Here is a 20,034-nt window from a genome sequence, read left to right as displayed (position 1 = left end):
CTCAAAAGTAATAGCAAAACGTTTTTAAGCACTTCAGAAGCAGGAAGCCGGCTAAACAACCAGCGGGGCCTTTGGACGAGCGAGACACTAAAGGAGCACTCAAAGATTATAAAGTCATAGCAGAGAAGCTAAATGAATTCTTTGCTTCAGTCTTCATGGCTGAGGATATTGGGGAGATTCCCAAACCTGAGCCATTCTTTTTAGGTGAAAAATCTGAGGAATTGCCCCAGATTGAGGTGTCATTAGAGGAGGTTTTGGAACAAATGGATAAACTTAACAGTAACAAGTCACCGGGACCAGATGGCATTCACCCAAGAGTTCTGAAAGAACTCAAATGGGAAATGGCAGAACTATTAACTGTGGCTTGTAACCTAGCCTTTAAATCAACTTCTGTACATAGACTCAGACTTTAAGGTCAGAAGGGACCATTATTATCATCTAGTCTGACCCCCTGCACAGTGCAGGCCACAGAATCTCACCCACCCACTCCTAGAATAATCCTCTCACCTATATCTCAGATATTGAATCCTTCAAATAGTTTAAAGACCCCAAGAGGCAGAGAATCCTCCAGCTGTGATCTGTACCCCACGCTACAGAGGAAAGTGAAAAACCTCCAGGGCCTCTACCAATCTACCCTGGAGGAAAATTCCTTCCTGACCCCAAATATGGCGATCAGCTAAACCCTGAGCATGTGGGCAAGACTCACCAGCCAGACACCCAGAAAGTTCTCTATAGTAACTCCTATCATCCCTCCATCGACCTATTCCCACTGATAATGAATGGTCAATTAGCTACCAAGATCATGTTATCTCATCAAACCATCCCCTTCATAAACCCATCTAGCTTAATCTTGAAGCCAGATAGATCTTTTGCCCCCACTACTTCCCTTGGAAGGCTGTTCCAGAACTTCACTCCTCTAATGGTTAGAAACCTTCATCTAATTTCGAGTCTGAATTTCCTACTAGCCAACTTATATCCATTTGTTCTTGTGTCCACATTGGTATTAAGCTTAAATAATTCCTCTCCCTCCCTGGTATTTATCCCTCTAATATATTTAAAGAGTGCAATCATGTCCCCTCTCAGCCTTCTTTTGGTTAAGGTAAACAAGCCAAGCTCCTTGAGTCTCCTTTCATAAGACAGGTTTTCCATTCCTCAGATCATCCTAGTGGCCCTTCTTTGTACCTGTTCCAGTTTGAATTCATCCTTCTTAAACATGGGAGACCAGAACTGCACACAGTATTCCAAATGAGATCTCACCAATGCCTTGTATAATGGCACTAACACGTCCTTATCCCTACTGGAAATACCTCGCCTAATGCATCCCAAGACCATATTAGCCTTTTTCACAGCCATGTCACAATGGCGGCTCATAGTCATCCTATAATCAACCAGGACTCCGAGGTCCTTCTCCTCCTCCCGTTACTTCCAACTGATGTGTCCCCAGCTTATAACTAAAATTCCTGTTATTAATCCCTAAATACATAACCTTACATGTCTCACTATTAATTTTCATCCTATTGCTATTACTCCAATTTACAAGATCATCCAGATCTTCCTGTATGATATCCCGATCCTTTTCTGAATTGGCAATAGCTCCCAACTTTGTGTCACCCAGAAATTTTATCATAATGACTGGAAGATAGCTAATGTGACACCAATATTTACAAAGGGCTTTAGAGGTGAGCCTAGCAGTTATAGACCAATAAGTCTAACATCAGTACTATGCAAATTAATTGAAACTAGAGTAAAGAATAAAACTGTCAGTCACGTAAATGAATATAATTTGTTGGGGGAAGTCAATATGGTTTCTGTAAAGGGAAATCCTGCCTTACTAATCTACTGGAGTTCTTTGAGGGGGTCAACAAACATGTGGACAAGGGGGAGGCAGAGGACAAGCCTGGCCAAAGAGTTTGCGGGGCCCAAGGTGGCATGTTGTGGTTGGATGCACCACTTGGCCGGGCGGCTCCCAGCCAGGGCAGTGAGCGAGTAGGCACTGGGCAATGTAGGGCCCTGAAGTCCAGAGCCCAAGGCAACCACCTTGCTTGCCCTGCCCTAAGGCTGGGCCTGCCAGTGGATATAGTATACATCCACCTCCAGAAAGCCTTTGAAAAGGTCCCTCACGAAAGGCTCCAAGTAAGCTATCGCACGATAAGAGGGAAGGCCCTTCATGGACTGAGAACTGGTTAAGAGACAGGAAACAAAGGGTAGGAATAAATGGTCAGTTTTCAGAGTGGAGAGGAGTAACTAGTGGGCTCCCCCAAGGGTCTGTCCTAGGACCAATCCTCTTCAACTTATTTATAAATGATCTAGAGCAGAGCTACTCAACATGCGGGCCGGTCCATCTGTTTGCAGCCCACGGCACCATTGGGGATTATGTGGGGCTCAACATGCAGCCTGCAGGTAGGAGCCAAAGAGTGGTCTTCTGTGGATGCACATTTTAGTAGTTAAATTCCTGGACATCACTGCTCATTAAAAGTGCTGTCATATGGGTGGAAAGCAGATAAGTATTGCATTTTATTAATATTAGCAGAACTGACTTAATGGGGCCTGCATGTTGTGTAGTCTTGCCTTAATCTTTGTATTCATGCCCATCAGTGTGAAAGAAGCTATCTGCACACATTATGTGTGTGTGTGTGTGTGTGTGTGTGTGTAAAACCACACTTAAGTTGTGGCCCTCGGCATGTACTGGGAGTATCATTGTGGCCCTCAGGGCTTCCAAAGTTGAGTAGCCCTGATCTAGAGAAAGGGGTAAACAGTGAGGTGGCAACATTTGCAGATGATACCAAACTGCTCAAGATAGTTAAGACTAAAGCATGCTGAAGCGCTCCAAAGAGATCTCACAAAACTTTTGTGACTGGGCAACAAAATGGCAAATTACGTTTATCAGCATTAAATTTCAAGTAATGCACATCAGAAAAAAATAAATATATACATACAATATGACAGGGACTAATTTAGCTACAACTACTTAGAGAGATCTTGGGATAGTTCATTGTGGATAGTTCTCTGAAAACATCCACTCAGTGTGCAGCGACAGTCAAAAAAGCAAACAATGTTAGATGCCATTAAAAAAGGGATAGAGAATAAAACAGAGAATATCTTATTGCCTCTATATAAAACCATGGTATGCCCACATCTTGAATACTGCGTACAGCTGTGGTTGCCTCATCTCAAAAAAAGATAGATTGGTATTGGAAAAGGTTCAGAAAAGGGCAACACAAATAATCAGGGGTTTGGATCGGGTCCCATATGAAGAGAAATTAAAAAGACTTGGAGGGATATGATAGGTCTATAAAATCATGACTGGTGTGGAAAAAGTGAATACGGAAAAGTTATTCCCGCAATATAAGAACTCGGGGGGGTCACTAAAGGAAATTAATAGGCAGCAGACTTAAAACAAATAAAAGGAAGTTTCTTTACTCAGTGCACAGTCAACCTGTGGAACTCCTTGCCAGAGGATGTGAAGACTCAGACTTTAACAGGGTTTAAAAGAGCTAGATACATTCACGGAGGTTAGGTCCATCAGTGGCTATTAGCCTGGATGGGTTGGAATGGTGTCCCTAGCCTCTGTTAGTCTGTAAATGGGTGACAGGAGGGGGCTCACATGAGGATTACCTGTTGTGTTCCCTCCCTCTAGGGGTATCTGGTATTGGCCACTGTTGGCAGACAGGATACTGGGCTACATGGACCTTTAGTCTGACCCAGTCTGGCCGTCCTTCTGTTCTTATCTGTCCACTGAAAGTAACTCCTTTACATCCACTGGAGAGGCCATTGGCAAGGGCCGGGTATCTCCCCAAGCGCCTTATGAACATGGCGCTTTCTGGAGTGGCGGTGCCGGGGGTCAAAACAGACCCATCTCCTGCTGTTCTTTGGTCTCCAGTGTATTCAGCCCCCTTCCCCTCTACCTCTCACCCTTTATGGCAAGATCTCAAAAATTACACTGTGCATGAAACCAAATACCTCACTTGAATGCAGCCCAGAAAACACTGCTCACAGTCACAGGGGGATATAAACAGCCCGGCCTTATACAGACACACGATTCACTGAGTAGCCAAGCACTGGACACAAAACTATGGTTTTTAAAGAAAAAATAATATTTATTTGCAATATAAACAAAAGTCCCAATATTGGTTCAGTATATATAGGGTCATTAATTTACCTTCATAGCTCAGAAAGCAAAAGAACCATCCCTCACTAACAAGCTCTCGTTTCTATTAATCAGAGGATGTCTTTTTTTTTTCCTTTAAAGAAGACAGACCACTTACAGAACAGGAAGCCTTTATAAGCCAGCTTAGCTGTAATGCAATGCAGATGCACTGTCTAAGATCCCTGAAAAGAAAAAAAAAAAAAAAAAAAGTTCCTCCATGAGGTAAAACGCAATTAGGATATTCTCAGTTTGCTCGCTCACTCATAGCCACACTTACATCCATTCTCCCTTCCCTGATGACCCACGATCCCAAAATGGTTACAAAAAACAAACAAAAAACAACCAACCCAAAAAAAAATCATTCCAACATTCTGGTAAGATCTTTAACAAAAAAAAAGAAATCATGATGTGACAGCATTGAACATTCCTCCACATGGAGGATTTTTTTTTTTTTTTTTTTTTGAAAAAAGTACAAAAACCTGGATATTTAGAAAAAATTCCGTGGCTTTCTCTTTCTTTTTTTTAAAGTTACTTGAGCATTCTAGTGGAGGAGGAGGTGGTGAGGAGGAGGGAAAGACTACATTGCAGCCAATATAAAAGAAACCTCCACATCCGTTCTGCCTGCCTCCCAGACGTTAGTACCACTTCTTCAGCGTGCGAGGCCTTCGCCAAACATCAGCCAGAAACACCAACAAGTCTTCTCCCTCTAGAAGGCACGGCAAAAAGTTATTGGGAAAAAAAGGAAACCCATCAGAACCTTTGTCCAGCGCTCCGAAAGTCTCATCATTCGCCAGTTTTTTTCAACGCTCCCATCCTTATTTCACACATTTCCACGGTTTGCGCATGACCCCGCCGTAGCGTCATGCCGGAAAAGCTCTGTTCTGCTCCAGGCCTTTGGCGTACCAGTAGCACTCCATCCCCACCCCACCCCACCCACACACACAAAAAATTAAGTGTGTGAGGTAAGTGCCAACATCACAAGGACTTGCCTTCCTTCGGAAGCTGGGATGACTTTAAGCCAGCTGGCTGACATGAATCATTGCTCAACCTACGGCAGAGAACAAGAGCTAGCCTTGAACATGCTTCTACCAACACTGGAGATGACACCAGGTTTACCTCTGGCAACAGACAGTGTTTTTTGGTGGTGGTGGGGGAGGATTTAAAAAAAAAAAAAAAAAAAAAAAAAGCTTGCAGTGTAGTCACCTTGGCTGATTCAGTGCAGTTTGTGATTGTGAGTGTGGAAGTGGCAGAGAGGTTCAGACCAACCGGCCTTTACAGACAACAGAGCTTCCTACCAGATGCTAGCAAGTGCAGCAGCAGGCGCCTCTCTCCGGTGTACCCAGTCACGTGCCAGGATGTCTCAAGGCTTCACAAAGTGTGCAAAATGCATTTGGTCAATATAAACATTTGATTTTTTTTTTTTTAAAAAAAGATCAAACAAGGACAGAATAAAATACTGGTTTTGCAACCTTGTCTGTACAGACAGTCAGGAACGTACATATTTAAAACCAGTGGCAGCCCAAGACTCGGAGTAAGGTTACCTTAAAAAAGAAGTACATGTGGATTTTAAAACAGTCTTGGGCCAACACCTTTCGTTGAAGGTTGCCAAGTGCGTAAGTCTTCTCTACTTTCCAGAGCACGCTACCACGACGGTAGCTTTGCGCGTGTTTACGTGAGCGTGCCAGTCTCAACGCACCCAGGAAAGCAGTTATTGCCGATCACAGCTGCGCTCTGAACACCACGAGATCCCCCCTATTAAATAACCCCTGTAAAGAGACTACTCTTTGATCCACTTTGATTAGCATCAGGATACTAATAAACGGCCTTCGCCTTTTTAAAGCAGCAATCAGGCACCTCTTCCTTGGAGAAACTAGTTCTTTCAAGGCTGCCTGGCAAGATACATATTTTTAAGATTTGAAATGCTCAAGAGAAGCTATTCAAGGCTCGCGTTCCCCACCGAACGAAACCCCCTTCATGTGGACTCCAAGGTGTTCAGCTGGAACAGGTTGTGATTGGTGGGGGTGGTGAAGTACAGCTGCTCGCTGGGGGAGCGGTTGTCACATGGGCTGTTCAGCCCCAGAGTCCTCTCAAAGTCCAGGAGCTGGCCCATGAAGTTAAAGTTTGGGGAAATATTTGACTTTTTCCTCTTCACAAAGTCATAGGCGTCATTCAGGGACAAGTTCATTTTTTGCATCAGGTAGGCAACCGTGACGGTGACAGACCTGCTGATGCCAGCGAGGCAGTGAACCAGGATACCACATTTCTTGGTACGGGCCTCATCTGAAACGAGGGGAGAAAAGGATACAGTTAGACCTCTGTAGCACAAATGCACTTCAACAGTTGAGAGATACTATGGAACTCAACAGCACTAATTTTCCTCCTCAAAAAACAGGCACCCAGCTATACTGTCCGTCCTATTTAGCACTTCAGCTTCCCCATGCTTAATGACGATTCATTAATTAAAGCTTACACCACCTCTGAGAGATTAATTTTAGGACTTTCTATTTAATAAAGGGAGAAACTCGAGTGGTTAAGTGACTTGTCCAAGGCCAGAGAGAGGCAGTGTCAGGGCTGGAATTACAACTCCAGAATTCCTGGCACCCTGACCTGTTCCACATCCCTCACAGTTCAAATTAGTCAGCCAGGGCTAAGATGGGGTTGTGAAAGCTAACCAGTTGTGTGATCCGACACCACTGCAACACACAATGAAACTGAGAGGGTTGGGTTGGTTTGAGTTTTTTTAAATGTGCATTTTTTGCATTCAAGTGAACTCTGAAATAGAGGAACTTTACTTATGGTGACATTCTTTAGGGGCGGGGTGCAGGGAACAGACTTCCCTGTAGCATGGTTTCTGTGCTAGAGAATCTATCAAGAACCAAAAGATATGGCAATGTGTACTTCTGGGCAGAACAGGGTTTCAAACCCGTCATTTCCACAGAGCTTGGCAGTGAACGATAAGACAATTGGGTGAAAGGAAGCCTCCAGCCCGACTCTATTCAAAGCCAAAAAAAAAAAAAAAAATCAGGGACGGGCAGAGAGGAGGATACAACAGGGGGAATTAAAACCCAGCTCCAGACGTGACATCCTAGCCCCATCCCTGCGTGAGGAACTCCCAGAGAAAGGCCACTAACTCGTCCGATTGCACTGCTGCTCCAGAGGAGTTCTGAAAATGCAGAAGTATCTGCGGCCCCATTTCTATCGCTCTGGTTTTATAGAAAGCGAGTGAGGTAATCCTCCACTTCCTGTCATTAAAGGCAACGCACACGTGTGGCGCTCGCTGAAACATGGGCTGCCTGGAGCAAACAGACCCCAAATGCCACAGCTCAACAGGAGCCCGATGCATCCTCCAGGAAGGTGAAACAGCATCCACACACCCTGCTGACCCAGGGGGCTTTTCACCATCAGCGACTGGGAGAAAAATATACCAGCTGGCAACTAGTTCCTTGCAGCCACGGACCTAACATTACATCGTTCCAGTGAAGGCCTCACAGTCAACTCCCCCTCAAAAAGGCGAGGGAATCAATTCCCTTCCCACAGATACCAGCGTGATTTCACACCGATCAAACACGCTCATCTTTTTCATGGTTCGCATGACAACTACTTGCTGGCAAATGTCAGGCCAGCAACTATGGCCATGGAAGGGCTGACAGCCTCACTGGGAGGCATGCTTTTTATTCAGCCCAACCAATACTGACCACAAGGACAAAAAGCTGCTCTGGAAGTTAAAAGCGATCCCGGGAAAAGCTCTGTCCTGCAAGGCCCTGTTAAAAGTGTCTTAGGGCTTGTCTGCCCAGGGACATTTACCAGCATGACTTGATCAGTAGGGTTGAACAGCTGGTAGCAGGAGAATTTCCTGTGTTATACTGGACAGGAGACTCTACATGGACAGTTACCCCAGTATAATTACACCCATAAGTTTCCCCAAGTAGAGAAGTCCTTGGATTTTCACCTCTATAAGAATCTCCCTACAGGTACAAAGAACACACACAAGCAAACATCAGTCACACCAGAGCCTCTTAGTAGTCTCCATTTCCAAAACTCAGACAGTACCACACGCCTGATTCTCCACAGCATCGTATTACAGATTTAAATCCCTCTGTACGGCGGGAAGCGGTGGAGAAGCAGGCCCCATAGCGGAGCTTGTTTAAAGAAATCTAGTGTGGGAAACCCAATTTAAGATGCCCTAAAAGGGACCGATTTGCTCAGCTGCTATCCCAGTAGAACACAGCGAGTTACACTGGTACAATAACCCCAGCACTGCAGAGAGGACCTCAGCTTGGACACTGGAAAACAATTGATTTTGGGTGCCTTAGCACATGTTTAATATCTGATCTGAGCTGCGTACAATTTTTAGGTCCACGTTCAGACCAGCAGCAGCCCCTACAGAACACAGCTCCCTGCAGTCTCAAGCTGCGATGGCTAACGGCAGCAATCCAACACCTACCGATGAAAGCAATGGCCTCAGGAAAGAACTGCGAGAGATTCTGACTCCAGTGATCAGAGATGGGAATCTGCTTGTATTTAAACTCTCCATTGTGCTCGAACATGTTTGGCAGGTTGGGAGTCACATTCAGGATGTACTTGATGCCGTATTTGCCCAAGACATCTAAGTTGGTAGAATCTTTGGCACAACCCAGATACAAGTAGGGTAGGATCTGGACAGGGAAGGCAGGCTGGTTGTTAGGGATTGGGCTCCCGTCAGACTCCGTGGCGCTGCTTGGCTCCCTGTCAGACTCGCCATCGGAGCAATCGGAGCTGATCCTTAGTCCTCCAAGGCCGAGGACAGATGCAGGCGGAGAGTTGCTGGGTGAGGAGCTGTCAAGGTTGGTCTCACAATGCTCAGAATATTCAGTCTGAAATTTGTTGAAGCCGCCTGGGGGGGAAAAATGCATTTTACTAATTAAAAGGAGAGATTTGTGCATAAGTTAGTGGGTTACTCTGCGAAAAACCATTTACTTTGCTTGTTTCTCCCTAGCAAAAAGGCAGCATCAATTCAGATGCCGAGATGAAGATTATCAAAGGGCTGATTGTGCTACACTCCCAAAGCGTCACCCTTCACTCTGCAACCAGTTCCACTGAAGTACTGGTGTAGCACAGCCCTGCTTAGCATGAGAGCACAGAACAGAATTACCAAGGAAGGAGCCAATCTGCTTCCCACTTAATCAACAACAAGACATTAGTCCTGTGGCACCTTAGAGAAGCACAAAAATACGTAGATTGTATGAGCTTTCATGGGCAAAACCCACTCCCCAGCTCATCTGAGAAAGTGGGTTTTGCCCATGAAAGCTCATACAATCTATGTATTTTTGTGCGTCTCTAAAGTGCCACAGAACTACTCGTTTTTAAAGTTACGGACTAACACGGCTACCCCTCTGAGTCTTCCGACAAGAGAAGCACTGAAGGAGAGCCGTCTTTCACCGGAGTCAAAGCTAGTACATTTTAGCTGCTTAATCATTTAATAGCTTTAGGTTCTCAGATCTGTAAGCCTACGTCTTTTTTTCCTTTTGAGATGGCTTCAACAAGAGCTACTGTGCTACAAAAAGTGTGACACTACCAAACAATTCAACCACCGTCTATAAAATATTTCAATTTAAAACCAGTTAAGATGGCATGGGTTTTGCAGGGTCACTCAAGTCCACTCTCTGACAGACACACTTTGGGGTGGATTACGTGTTACAGAATTTTTAAAACGGAGAAACATTTCATATCAGAATACACTCAAGAGACGGTTCATGTCTATTTCTCAACATTTCCTGTTCAGTGCCTGGGCTTAGCAGGCTAAGGAATGGACAGAAGAGGGGTATGTGTGAAATGTACCTTCTTTCTAATATAGATTAGCAGGCTTTAAGCCATCATTAGCCAAATCTGACAAAGGGTGTCAGTAGAAAAGCCTCCTGGAAACTTTGTTAGTGGGTTTGGTGGTTGTGGGTGGGTCATTGAGGAGGACAGAGAGCTCCTGCTACATCCATTCATGAAAACAGGGCTCTTTCCTCCCCTCCTCCTCTCTCTTTTCCTCCCCCCAAAGAGAAAGACAACACAGAGAAGCCATCTTGGAATTTTAATTGAAAACATTCCCCACCAAGGCCTCAGGAAAAAAAATAAAAAGGAGAGGGAGAGAGATCTAACTCCTCCCCTTCCCATTAAAGAGGGCTTAAAAGTAACTTCAAAGCCCTTCCTTCCTGCTTATGGGAGAGATCAGTTAAAAAAGCAAATGACAGGACTAATCAGATAACGCTAAAGAGGGGTGGAGGGAGGGGGAGCAGGGGATTCATCACTAAGACAAACAGAAGAGGGAAGGGGCAGAGCAAAGCCACAATCAGATCTAGAGCCAGGGCTGGAACATATCCCTCCCTGTCTGGCAGGTCTGTCCCTTTCTTTCAGTTATTAATGGCCCTAAATGCTAGAAAGGAGGAAATGCTCTATCCCCAGATAATCCATAGCCCCAGCCCCGCCCCGCCATGCCAGCCAAAGAGCCTGATTATCTCCCTCCCCTACATAGTACTGGGCTCCCGCCAGGGAGAAAAAAAAGTGGGTTTAAATGGTTGAAAGTGCCAGTGGCGCTTTCGCCTGCTATTTGTGCCTCAAGCCTGCCGCCCAGCGACCACAGTGGGTGCTTTGAGATCAGAGAGGAGCTGATCAGGCCAGTGTTTGGGGGACGCCTTGTGAGATATTGAGAGGGGGGAAGAAAATAACCAACTTCGTGGAATATAAATCAAGGTCTAAGTAGGGCGCTACAAGGAGCGGAGGTGCATGTCACGCCGCCGGGGGGGGGAATGCGCTCAGGCACCCCAATGTGTTCCCCAGTGGAGCCTGTGTCCGAGGCAAGAGGGGCCGGGATCAGTACCAGGAGCAGCCCCTCTTCCACACAGCTGACGGGAAGGAGGCATTTCAAGATGGAGAGGGGGAGCCAAGAGCTGGTTTAATGGGAAATGAAGCTGCGGCCCCTCAAACTTTGCTTTATAAGCGACACAAAGCTAAGCTGTGGTCTGGGGGAAGGGAGCCGGATCTTCGAGGGAAGCGTCAAGAAGGCGGCCCAGCCGCGCCACACCCCCGGAGACAGGCCTTTCCAAAATGCTCTGGGGGCAAACCAGTCCCCGTGGGGTCCAGATGGTTGCTCTGGTGGACGAGGGGGGTTTTCACGCCACAGGGGACCCTGCCGCCTCTTCTCCTCCCCACTGCAAGGGCCGGCCTCGGCGTGCCAGGTTTGGGGGGGCTGCTCTAGCACTGCAGGTCAGTTCAGGACAGAGGGGACTGCGCATGAGCGGTGCCCGAGCTGAATTTTCCTTTGAGAGGGGAAAGGAGGAAGACGCATCTCTCCCTCCCGCAGGGATTAGAGGGGGAGAGGCTGGACTAATAGAAACAGAGGAGGGGGAAACCCTTGGGCGGGGGGGGAGGAATCTGCCATCCTGCCCTGGTGTCTGGAAGGAGAGATCCCTCGGTTCTCCCGGCGCCTTTGAATGAAGTGGGGGAGGCTGCTTCCCCCATGAGTTGGGAAGGGGGGGGACCCTGCCACAAAACACAACTGCAAAAGTCAGGGCGAGCTGGTCGCTGCGCTCCCCCAGCACATGGAACCATTTTATAAGCAGCTTAACAGGGGAGAAGCTCATCCAGGCTCGCTCTGAAACTGCAGCTAGCTCGGCTCCCCCTCCTCACCCCAACGAGACAGAAAATACCCCGAGCCCGGGTGGGGCGGTCTCCCTTCTCCCCCCAAAAGTCTTGATTTCACGGCGGGGAGGAATCCAGGGCATGGGGGGGGAAGAGAAGGCAGAGGATCTGCGGGGTGCGGGCTGCAAAGCGCCTACGGGCTGGGCAGAGTTGGGGGGCCACGGAAACCCATCCCTGGGGAGGGGAGAGGAGGCGCTTGGGGCAGGGATGGAGCTGGCGGCTGGGGGAGGCAGACGGGCCGATCTCCCCCCCAAGCCCGTACCTTTTAGGTAATACGCCTTGCACCCGTCGTCCCGCAGCTTCTGCAGCAGCAGCCCCAGGACGGAGCTGGGGGCGCCGTTGTCCTGCTGCCACTCGGCCGTGGCCTCGTCGTAGAGCAGCACGGTGTCCGCCTTGCAGCGCTTGGCGAAGCGCTCCTTGTCCTCGTGGTTGGGGATGATGGAGCGGATGGGCAGGTTGCCCTTCTTCAGGCGGCGCAGCATGAGGCCCGGGATGGCCAGGTTGATGGCCGTCTCGATGTGCGAGGACTCGAAGAGCTCGTGGGGGCGGCAGTCGAGCAGCAGCAGCGAGCTGCCCCCGCCGGACTCCAGCTCCTCCTGCAGCCACTCCACGCTCTTCCACGGCACCGCCGCCGCCATGGGAGCCCGGGGGGAGCTGCCCCACAGGTGATTTTTCATCAGGCCCGGAGGACGGGGGGCGCCCAGCGGGTCCGGGCAGGGGCGCTGGCGGGCTGCTGCCGGGGCAAGGCCCCCTTCCCGCTGCCGGGCCGCTCCCGGGGCAGCCCCGAGCCGCGGGCAGCGGGCGCCGGCCGGCGAGGCGAGAGCGATCCCAGCGCGGCCAGACCCGCTCTCCGACTGCTGCTGCTACTGGCGGGAGTGGGGATCACTTGGCTCCAGCTCCCAGCCCGGGTGGACGCTCCCCCTGGCAGCGTGGCCGCTCCCGCTCCAGCCCGCAAGGCGCTGCTGCTGCTGCCGGCTCGCGTTCTCCCCTGGCGGGCTGGCTGCGCCGCCTGACAGCCTCAATTAAAAAGGGGCTTCGCCAGCCGAGCGGCGTGTCACGCTGCGGGAGGCGGGGCCGGGGAGGGAGAGGGAGCAGCCCAGAGGCCTTAAAGGGGCCGCGGGGCTCTCCCGCTGCCCGGCTGCGGCGCGGCTGCCCCCAGCCCGGGTGTCTCCGCCTTGTGGAAAACACCCCCCGGGGTCCCCCGCCCTCCGCGGCAACCACGCGGCTCCAGAATAGCTGCAGCGCGGGGGAGCCTGGAGGGGAGGCGAGGCGTTTCCAGCCCGCTGCGAGCGAGTGCCTGGCCCAGGAGCGAGCCTCGAGCTTGTTCCACCCGCTCTCTCCCCCGCATGGGGAAGGCGCCGGGCTCCGGGAGGCGGCGGATCGGCAGTAGGGGACCCCCTGGAGCCTAAGAGGAGATTTTCAGCCTTAAGCGCGGACAGGAAAATAAACTGGCTGCTCCACCAAAGGGCGGGAGGGATGAACGGGCACCTCGCCCGGTTACTCGGGTGACTCTAGCGCTCACAGCCCGCAGCCCCCTCCGCGGCAGAGTAGTGGGATCGCTGGTCATTCGCGGGGCGGCTGCTGCACCTCGCCCGTTGTTCGGGCTCTTGGGACATGCCCTGAAGCCGTCCCCTCTTTCTACCGCCATAATCAGCCTTGCCCCTTGCCTTGCGCACGCTCTAACCAAAACTCAGCCCCCTTGTTCTCTCCAACGCATCCCAGAGCCTGCGCGGCTCCAAACCTCCCCCGAGCTAAGAAGCCGCAAGAGGAGTGCTACAGCACCCCGAAGTGATGGACCGAGGGCAGCAATCGCTATGCCACTGCAGGACAGAGCGCGACTGATTTACCGCTCGCTAGAAATTAGGTTTACACCCGTCTAACTAAAGTGGTGCGGGGTCACTCCTGATTAACACTAGCGAGTGGAAAATCGGGCCCAGGCTACTATTGAATCGGGCTACTATTGAAGCCGGGCGGTATGTGAGCCTGGCCGTCCTAAAGGTACCAGCAGCACCCATGCTCGGTTACATCCTGCACAAATGAAGGGACTGGCTGCCCTGCCACTGGCCGATTCCGCTGATCTTGGCAGGGAGGAAGCATTGCAATGCCCCGAGGGGGCGGAGGCAGGAACCTCGGACATTATTGGTAGCTGGATTCAAAAATTAAACCCACAGTTCAACACCAGCGCTGAGCCCACACAACACCACGTCCCGGGCAATGAGCCCTTTAAACAGCTTCACAAGCTAAGCCCCTGATTGACAAGCTCGCTGCCACCACGTGACTTTTTCGCTTGAAGAAAAAAAAAGTCTCTCCCCTCTCCCTCCTCGTTGGTTCGCTGAGTCAATGAGACGCTCCAGTAGGCGGCGATGGAACGCGACAGGCCCTATCCGGTGGGAGAGGGGCGGGGCGTTTGGAACGTGGTGTATCTGATTGCTAATCGCAAAGCGCGGGAAGGGGGCAGGCTCAGAGGAGGTGAATGGAGCCGCAGGTAGAGCTGAAACTTGAATGTCATGAGCCGCATGCGCAAGGGCCGGGGCTGCCTTGCAATTGATCAAAGCAGCAGCAGGAGCCGCGCCGCCTGTCATTTGCCTTCATTGTGAGCCCCGCTGCTCAGGGTTTCATTCTCGTCTTGCTCAAGCTGAAGAGCGAGCACACACCGGGGGGAGAGGGGGGTTGTTGGAGAGACACAGGCACTGCAGCTACTGCTGGCTGGGCACAGTCATTGTCATTCCATGGTGCGACGCCCTGTGTCTGACTCCACGCCGCCCCTGCCACAAGAGAAAAAACCGATCCTGCCCCAAACCTCTCCTCCCTCTCACCCTTTTCTAAACCCAGGCCACAGTGCTTGTGAGTGAACAAAAAAATTCATTTTCAGGGTAAAGTTTGAGAGAGAACATTTTTATATTTGAATCCATGTCTCTTGCCAGACGAGTCTGGTGTCTTGCTTCTCAGCACCCACCAGCAGGGATATCAACTTTACAAAATGTAAAAATAATGGGAGGAATGATCCTGTTTTCTTTCAATTTTTGGTATAAAGTCTTCCACTTACAGATCAGACATGCTGTATATTTTTACACACATTTGTTCTGTTTTCATAGGCTATGTCTACACAGCTGCCTTATTTTGGAATAGCTGATGTTATTCTGAAATAACTAGAGTGGCTACACAGCAAGCCATTATTTCAAAGTAATGGTGAGCTGGAGGACTTCTTACTCAGACTTCTGTAACCCTCATTTCATGAGTAAGAAGGGCAGTTGAATGCAATTGATGTGTGGAATTCATCTATGCAACTTCAGCTTTGTACCCTGCTGTGTAGACATGCCCATACAGACCAGTTCTTCTCTCATAGTCAATTTCCAAATTCCCATTAACTTCACTGGCAATAGGATGGACCCTCTAAATCTGGAGTGGACATAATCTGTTGTCAACAACCTATTGTATTCAGGGCCACATTATGACTTTCGTGGGCCCTAGGCACTTTTGCCTTCATGGGCCCCTTCCGCCATAAAAAAAATATATATAAAAAATTATTTTTGATATAACTTTAAATACTTCAACATTTTTTTTCTCTTTTAGGCAAAATTTAAAAGAGTTTCATGGGCCCTAAAAGTTTCATTTTTTTCTGATGTGAGAAAAAAATTTAAACACTTTCTTTGACCCTAAATGTTCATTTTTTTTCTTCTGATTTTAAAAGAAATTAAAACATTTTCGTGGGCCCCTAAAAGTATCGTGGGCCCTAGGCACTGTGCCTACTGTGCCTAATGGATAAGTCAGCCCTGATTGTATTACATATTCTGAAGAGTGTGTTTATTTTGCACAAATAAAGTCATACTTCACGATCACCTACAGAAACCAAAGTTTGCATAAACAATCCTGCCACTTAAATTACCTGAATGCCCTACTTTTTTTGCACTGAAACATGCTGGGTGAAAGGCTTAAATAATTATTTTTGTTTTTCATTGGAAAGAAGTCACGACTATTTGATTAGAACTCATAAAAATATTTGCTAACAAAATTAAAATTGAGTCACCTATTCAACTGTCATTTTCGCTCAAAGAACATTTTTGCTGACACAAACTCACAAAATAATTCAAATTAGTTATGGAAAGAGTAATGGAAGCTTTACATATTTGTGATTCAAATTTAACCTAGTCTATGGTAATAATTCGATAAAATGAGTAATGTTAGAAGTCAAAATCCTGCAATTCAAAACTGCTCTTTTACTTCCTTTTTGCCAAGCACATTAATACAAAATTCTATTGCATATATTTAATATACTGAACTTTCCTGTAAGTGTAATCTAAGCAAAATGACTTTGCCCGCTCAACAATGGGTGTTTTATATTTTTCTAGCAAATAATGCTAGAGACTCTGATCTTGCAATCAGGCAGTGTCCTATCTGAGTCAATGAGTACCCACAGGAGACTCATCTATACAGAGGAGAGTGCAGGTTTGGAGGGATTAGATGTTTAGGGCTCGTCTCCACTACATGGTGAATCGACACTGCAGCAACCAATCCACCGGCCATCAATTTATAAAGTCTACTTAGACACAATAAATTGACTTCCAAGCACTCTCCCATCGACTCCAGTACTCCACCAGGATGAGAAGAGTCAACAGGAAAGCATCATCTGCCAACCCTACCACTTGGAAAACACCACAATAAGTAGGTCTAAGTACATCGACTTCAGCTATGCTATTCGTGTAGTTGAAATTGCATAACTTTAATCGACGGAGGGGCATAGTGTAGACTAGGCCTTCTTCAGAAAATGCAGATCTCACTGTACTTACAAAGTGACAAAAATATTTCCCAGTGCTGATCATGGAAATGAACAGATAGGCAAAGTAAGAAAAATGCTACTTGAGGATGTACTGAAGTTAGATTTAAGGATATTTACTTTGTAGACGTTGGCATGTGATGTTGACAGTTTGTGTTTTAATGGTTATACAATTTTAAGTTTTTGACTTTCAATGTCTGTTGTCAAATAATTGTTTGACCTCCCCAAGTGTGAACTTTTACATTGAGAACAAAAATCTTAAAAGCTTAAACACAATAAGTATCAAAAGAATTAAAAAAAAAAATCAAATTCTGCCAAGCCAATACATTATACAAAAAATGTAATTTTAGAATACCGGACGTCACTCTTTATCAATGTTTATATTGATTCTTTTTTTAAATACATTTTAAAAATTCTTTTATTCAGACTGTCAGCAAACACCATGCTGTCTCTAATAGGGTCTTGAAAACACTTCAGAGCAGGATTTCCCAAAGCTGGGGCTTGTAACAGGAACTTCAGTTTAATTAGTGCCTTTGTAGTAGTTCCTTACATATGCTGAAGATTTACAGTTTTCAGAGGCGCCTATTTGTCATTGATACTTTGTTCATGACATGCATTTGGGTTGGCTTTTAAAGAGGATTTTAAAAGCCTAAGCAACAATATTTTTGATGTACATTTAAAAAAAAAAATTACCTATCAAATTATCTTTCTTCTAGTCTGATCTTTAAGAGTGTAAGTCTTCATTCGGATCTTGAGCCAGCCAAACACTTTAAGCATGTAAACAGTCCCATTGCAAAACCCACTGAATTAAGTGGGAATAGGAGCTATACGTACAATCTATTATTTTCAGCAATAGCAATGCCAGCCCTTTCGGGGGACCCTAAGCAGCAATATTTCTCCTCCCTCACATGCTAAAACAGGCAGATTCTTATGGAAATAGTAAGTGACTAGCCTTCTCCTCCCCATACACTTAGGCTGTGTCTACACTGGGCCACTTATTCCAGAAAAGCAGCCGCTTTTCCGGAATAACTTGAAAACTGTCTACACTGGCCGCTTGCTTTTCCGGAAAAGCAATGACGATCTACTGTAAAATTGTCAGTGCTTTTCCGGAAAAACTATGCTGCTCCCATTCGGGCAAAAGTCCTTTTCCGGAAAAACTATTCCGGAAAAGGGCCAGTGTAGACAGCACAGTAGTCTTTTCTGCAAAAAAGCCCCGATCGCGAAAATGACGATCGGGGCTTTTTTCTGGAAAAGCGCGTCTACATTGGCCACTGACGCTTTTCCGGAAAAAGTGCTTTTCCAGAAAAGCATCCTGCCAACGTAGACGCACTTTTTCCGGAAATACTTATAATGGAAAACTGTTCCGTTTTAAGCATTTCCGGAAAAGGGTGCCAATGTAGACACAGCCTTATATTTTCCTATTTGGCGTCCTAAGCAATTGCTTGCTCTTCTTATGCCCAGTGCCTGCTCAGCAGGTATCAGTGAGTTAAAGGCCTAAGAAAGAGGAAGAAAATACAGTAATCTACTTCCCTTGCCCTGTGTATTTTGACTGTTGGTTACTGTGGGAAACCCTAGTGATTCAGTAAGGAGCATTGCTGTAAGAAGTTACAAATATTGGTGTTACAGCAAAGGATGTTTTAGTACTGAACCAGCCACAGTGAAACTCATTTGTAAACTAGCTGACCTTTGAGTCCATTCAATTCGTAAATGAAACAGCAACATGTCACGCAGAGAAACCACATCTGTACTATTGGGACCATTTGGTAAGCCAAAAAAGAAAAAAATGACTGACCCAACTAACGGAGAATCCGGTCCACACCGTGCAAACTCCAACCACTTTGCATTGATATCAGTAAACTACACAGGGTGCAGGTCAGTGAGGGATCTGCGCTACTGACTTTAGCCAAAGCTCACTTCCAGATGGTGCTTGATATTTTTGGTCCCTTCTCTGTATTGGAATTACTAAGCCACGCTGGAGCCCAATTAAAAAGGCTCTTGCTGAGTGCAGAGTCAGTCAGAAAGCGTGGAGGTTACTGAGGAAGCATGAGCATTCTTTTCTTCCTTCCAAGGGCCCCATTTTGCTCAGCTTCCTATCCCGGTGGCTGGCTCATAATGAGTCACCGCCTCTCTCTGGCCAGGACTGCGAGGAGGCAGCTTTGGACAAGTCTGTCTGAATGCTGCCCCCACGAGTCATACATTTGAAAATGCACTAAAACCAGGATCATCCGCATCTGTCTTGTAGATAATCACCTCCTCCAAAAGGGTCCTTTCCCACTGAGCTGGGGGAGGGGAGTGCGAGTTTATTTAGCATCTCGCCTACTCTTAGATTCTATCTGGATATTTGGCTCCATGGTTGCATTCCCTAAAAATGAGGACGTTTGCTTGCTCAAGCACTTCGATGCCACAACATTCCAGCCTGGCTTGCTCTTCAATAACTATTTTGCCACCCTTCCAACCCAGTCCCTTTTGTTGACATTTCCAGTGCTGTTCTACCAGCTACCTTCAACCACCTTGTTTCCTGCTGTTTGTCACATCTTACTCATCACACGTTCTGTTGCGTCTCACCCATCAAAAACAAATAGTCCTGTGGCACCTGAGAGACTAACAAATATGTAGTCGTATCATGAGCTTGCATGGGCAAAACCCACCTCCTCAGATGAGACGATCTTGAGTGGAGATCGAGCTGTGTTAGTCTGGAGACCACTCAACATCAGCCCATCTGAAGAAGTAGGTTTTGCTCATGCAAGCTCATGATACGATCTATATTTTTGGTAGTCTCTGTGGTGCCACAGGACTACTCTTTGTTTTTACAGTTACAGACTAACACCACCACCCCTTTGAGACTCTCTCACACATCAAGTTCTCCTAAGTATGGAGAAACTAGTCTTGTTCTTATAGTGCACAAACTGTCTGGTGTCTTGAGAAACGACAGCATGTGTGTCTTTATTCCATAGCCACTAGAAGATCTGGAAAGATATTCTCTAGCAGTATTTCTTAAACTGTGTTCCTCAGCACAGTTAAAGGGGCAGGCAACCTCCGTGTTTCTTAAACTGTGTTCCTCCGTCTTAAAAAGTTTAAGAAACACTCTTCTATAGGGTTTGCCTCACAAGTGGCAAATTCAAATATCGATTTCTTCATTTGCAGAATAGCTAATATCCTTTGCTTTCTCTTCCATGCCATTCATTCTCTTCTTCCTTCCCATGGTCTCAGGCTTTATCACCTTTACCCATCCCTCCTTCCTCTACCATCAGATCTCCTGAGGACATCAATGGATTTAGCAATTTACAAAATAAAGACGTCAACTCCACATTGGTTAATACTTTCCCCTCTGCTGTGTTTTAATGTCTTCCTGCATTTGGGTCATTGTCTCACGAGGTTAGAAATTAACACCATACACTTACATTATGACACCATATGAGGTAATAGTATTGTTAGCAAACACCTACCT

The 20,034-nt window shown here is 47.2% G+C and overlaps 1 protein-coding gene across 1 annotated transcript; it reads right to left on the bottom strand.

Annotated features, from left to right (window-relative positions):
* Positions 1 to 4,076: 4,076 nt before the first annotated feature.
* Positions 4,077 to 14,622, bottom strand: DUSP7 (dual specificity phosphatase 7). The gene is made up of 3 exons (XM_006127639.3): positions 12,075 to 14,622; positions 8,592 to 9,020; positions 4,077 to 6,427 (listed from the first exon to the last, which is right to left on the bottom strand). The coding sequence occupies exons 1-3, from the start codon at positions 12,487 to 12,489 to the stop codon at positions 6,120 to 6,122; spliced, it is 1,152 nt and encodes a 383-aa protein (XP_006127701.2). The 5' UTR covers positions 12,490 to 14,622; the 3' UTR covers positions 4,077 to 6,119.
* Between the last annotated feature and the right edge of the window lie 5,412 nt (positions 14,623 to 20,034).

The sequence above is a fragment of the Pelodiscus sinensis genome, chromosome 11 (assembly GCF_052426305.1).
Source record: "Pelodiscus sinensis isolate ZL-2025 chromosome 11, ASM5242630v1, whole genome shotgun sequence".
Lineage (NCBI taxonomy): Eukaryota > Metazoa > Chordata > Testudines > Trionychidae > Pelodiscus > Pelodiscus sinensis.
This window is presented reverse-complemented; position numbering and strand designations above follow the sequence as displayed.

Coding starts and splice junctions, on each gene's coding strand:
- DUSP7 (XM_006127639.3), bottom strand. CDS start 12,489: ATGAAAAATCACCTGTGGGGCAGCTCCCCCCGGGCTCCCATGGCGGCG. Junction 9,021..12,074: donor CAAGGCGTATTACCTAAAAG/GTACGGGCTTGG, acceptor TTTCCCCCCCAG/GCGGCTTCAACAAATTTCAG. Junction 6,428..8,591: donor TGAGGCCATTGCTTTCATCG/GTAGGTGTTGGA, acceptor CCCTCGTTTCAG/ATGAGGCCCGTACCAAGAAA.